At 36.9% G+C, this 3,393-nt stretch overlaps 1 protein-coding gene across 1 annotated transcript; it reads right to left on the minus strand.

The window, feature by feature from the left end:
- Window positions 1–1,578: 1,578 nt before the first annotated feature.
- LOC141695943 (transcription repressor OFP2-like) lies at window positions 1,579–2,613 on the minus strand. The gene is made up of 2 exons (XM_074500146.1): window positions 2,524–2,613; window positions 1,579–2,199 (listed from the first exon to the last, which is right to left on the minus strand). Exons 1-2 carry the CDS (start codon window positions 2,611–2,613, stop codon window positions 1,579–1,581), a joined length of 711 nt encoding a protein of 236 aa, XP_074356247.1.
- Between the last annotated feature and the right edge of the window lie 780 nt (window positions 2,614–3,393).

Here is a 3,393-nt window from a genome sequence, read left to right on the forward strand (position 1 = left end):
GAACATCTAATGAGATTTTACAAGAACCCGAGGAAGGCACTAATATCATTCCTGACCTGGGTAGTGAGGCCCAGAGACATGTCGGAACAGTAGATGTTCCTTCAGTTACATATTCTACTGCCTTGTCCAATGAGTTATTTAATACAGACAGCAGTTTGGCCTCGCCAAATAATGTCACTAGTTCTGATCCTTTGGACCTAATGTTTGATCTTCGTGGGGGCTTTGAGACTCAATTTAATATATTGCAATATGGTCGGTGTTTCTATTTGTTTGGCTCAAATTTGCAAGATTGGCCAGTACCTCCACCACGACCTTTATTTCAGAGTGCACCATTCTTCAGATGCTATTCATCGCTCATCTCTACTGAATGAGTTCTCAAATGGCATGGGACGTACTTTAATTAACCGTTTTTATATAATTATATAGGAGCCCCTTTTATTTACAAGTGTTTGTAGCCAAAATTTAACCAATTTAGAAAGCATTGTGATGCCCTGAACATTTTCCAGTATTATGTTTGGCTTAACTGTGCCTTAGAGCCGATACCTTTACATTCGGGATCTTCAACAATCCAAAGATATGTTCTGATGCAAAACAATATATACTCTGGTGTAAGTTCTATAGATCCGAAGGACAATTTGTTAGATTGTTTCGTCAACTGGATTTCATGTTCATTAGTTGTAATACAAGTAGAAATACTGTTTTATAAATGTTTCATCGCACATATCATTATTTTGCAGAAGAATTAAGCCTATTGGAAAAGAGAGGAATGTTTTTACGGATAAAATTTTAAGAGTCCCAAAATAAATCCTAAATTTGTTCTCAAATGGCACGGGACCTTGTGTAATTAACTGTTGTTATATAAATGTTCAGGAGTCCTCTATATTTACAAGTGTTGCAGCCAAAGTTTAACCAATTTGGAAAGCATTGTGTTGCCCTGAACATTTTCCAGTATTATGTTTCGCTTAACTGTGATTTGGAGCCGATACCTTCACATTCGGGATCGTCAACAATCCACAGATGTGTTCTGAATGGTTCAATAACCCTCCGCATGCTGATGCAAAACACGAACTACATTGGTGTAAGTTTTTACTTATGAATGATTTCAAACTTTCTTAACTACTATTCTAACTGGATGTTAAGAAGTTCTAAATGGTATTTCATTCTCGCTCAAAAATCTCGCTATGTGCAGCCCTTACATTTTGTAAACAAATTTCAGAGATCTGCTCGTGGTCGTGGGCATTCTAGAAGCATTATCAGAATTACATATGTGGGCAACAGCTAAAAGACATTAACTCCGATAGTATTAGTGTGATCTGGACCAAAGGCTAAAGGAATACTGATAAGTATGTCCCGCTAATTATGGCAGACAACTAAAGTTAAAGGAGAGAATGGTATTCCTTCTATTTCTGGGAGTTACAGATGATATTCTTTCCTTGAAATGAATGCAAACATGTATCAGACTACATTACTACAATACAAATACCTTGTTTTTTGGCCAATACTATCGCAACTAAGTGAGGATTCTCCCAGACCCCGTCATGATAAAAAATGAAAATGTACATAATACATAAACATTATTTATTTAGGTACCAAGACTTGATTTCCAGTAATCTCAAACAAAATTTGTTCAAAAACCTTGACAATTAGTTCACGGTAAGTACCAGGATTGAGTGAAAGGTAGCAAGCAAGAAGTTGTTGAAACTCCTCTTTTGTACTCATATTGTGCTCCATGATCATTTCCATCATTGACTCCTTGAAGTCTCTATCAGGATCTATAGATTCCTTTACAATAGCCACACTCATTAGGCGAGAATGTGATGATACACTTTCCTGGCCTTTAACTTGAGCAAGCCTCTTTGATGTTATTCTTGGTGTTTTAGCTCTTAGCTTCACTCCTATTGATATTACTCTTAATTTCCTAACCGGGCATTTTTTCTCTTCACCGATACTATCTTTATTTAAGCTACATGAACTTTTCTCTTCAAATTTTCTTGAGCTTCCTTGAAACTTGACAGCTGGTTTAATTCCTTGATCAACTTTGTCGAGCTTGGTTATGATTGGTTTGAGCTCAAGTTGTGACACTAAATCAAGCTTGTAGTCATAATGGTTGGACGGAGAGTCAACTTTTACTCGTCTAAATTCAGAATCTAGATCATCGAAAATAGGATCATCACAAGAGGAGCTACCAGTAGAATAATTCTGGACCAGTTCAAATGCATGATTAAACTTAGAATAAATGGATCCATGTCTAACATGACAATTAGAGTACTCCCTAGATTCAGAAGAGTTGTGAATCAACTTCTGAGATGCTACAGTTTTCTTTGTGCAGCGTCTTCTATTGGATGATTATCTTAGTGCCTCTGACAAATGGGAGGTCGACTTGAAGTCTCGATTGAAGTGGTAAGACTTCCGGGACTGACATGTTTGTTGGGCCGCTGTGGCAGTGAATGACGATGCAAAAGGAGATGACTTCATTTTGGATTGAACTTTCTTGTTCAGGGATTTACGCGTCAAGTTCTGCACCTTTCTGGTTTTACTAGCACTCGTGTGGTTAAGCTTATAAAACCAAGCATTTGGCAGCATATCTGAAAACTTAAACCTATAATTACCCATCACACAAAACCTGCTTTTCTGACTGCTGTAGGATGAGTTAGTATGTTATATAACAAAAACTGAAGTTTTGACAAAAAGTGATGAGATGCTTCTCTGACAGATAGAGCACTAGATGTTTTGCTACAAACATATGTCCAAATATATTCTGTTACATAGATTTGGGTGTTTATATGGATTGTAATTATGATATTATGGCACCTAGTCAACTGATCTGGCCATACATTATGATATATTGGTTGTCACAAGGGACTTATCCACTTTAGTTTCTAATAATAATCCAGCTATTCCATGGTCCGATCTTGTCCCCATGAAGATTAGATCTTGATTCGGAAGAGCTTCATAAAAAGCAAAAAATGCTGGAGATCACTTTTTAATAGTTGAGTTGGCATATGTAAGTTCATGATAAGAACTCAGTAAAGTTTGGCATTTCAGGGATGTTGACAAGGCAATGTAAACTTAACTGATAAACTGATGATCAATTGTTTTTGAGAACTAAAGAGTATTGCATGTCCTTCAGGTGTGAAATTTGCATCTCTGGATAAAGGTTTGTTGATTTGTTCAATAACTGGGGATGTCTATTACTCGAAATGTTATTGGTGGCACCTCCATGGTCTGCATGTATGAATACACTTTACTTGCACACTGTCTTAAGGACATAAAGTAGTAACACTAAGTGACATGTATCGTGTAACTGACCTTCAAGCTGCCACAGCAAGAACAAGGCATTTCCATTTTTGAATCAAAATCCTCATCCTGGCATATCCTGCATTCGACCACTTC

This window comes from Apium graveolens, chromosome 11, assembly GCF_009905375.1.
Source record: "Apium graveolens cultivar Ventura chromosome 11, ASM990537v1, whole genome shotgun sequence".
In the NCBI taxonomy this organism is placed as follows: Eukaryota; Viridiplantae; Streptophyta; class Magnoliopsida; order Apiales; family Apiaceae; genus Apium; species Apium graveolens.

Excerpts from the sequence above, each read along its gene's own strand:
- LOC141695943 (XM_074500146.1), bottom strand. The coding sequence starts at position 2,613 with ATGGGTAATTATAGGTTTAAGTTTTCAGATATGCTGCCAAATGCTTGG. Across the intron at positions 2,200-2,523 it reads GTGCTAGTAAAACCAGAAAG|AATTATTCTACTGGTAGCTC; the intron begins GTGCAGAACTTG and ends GAACTGGTCCAG.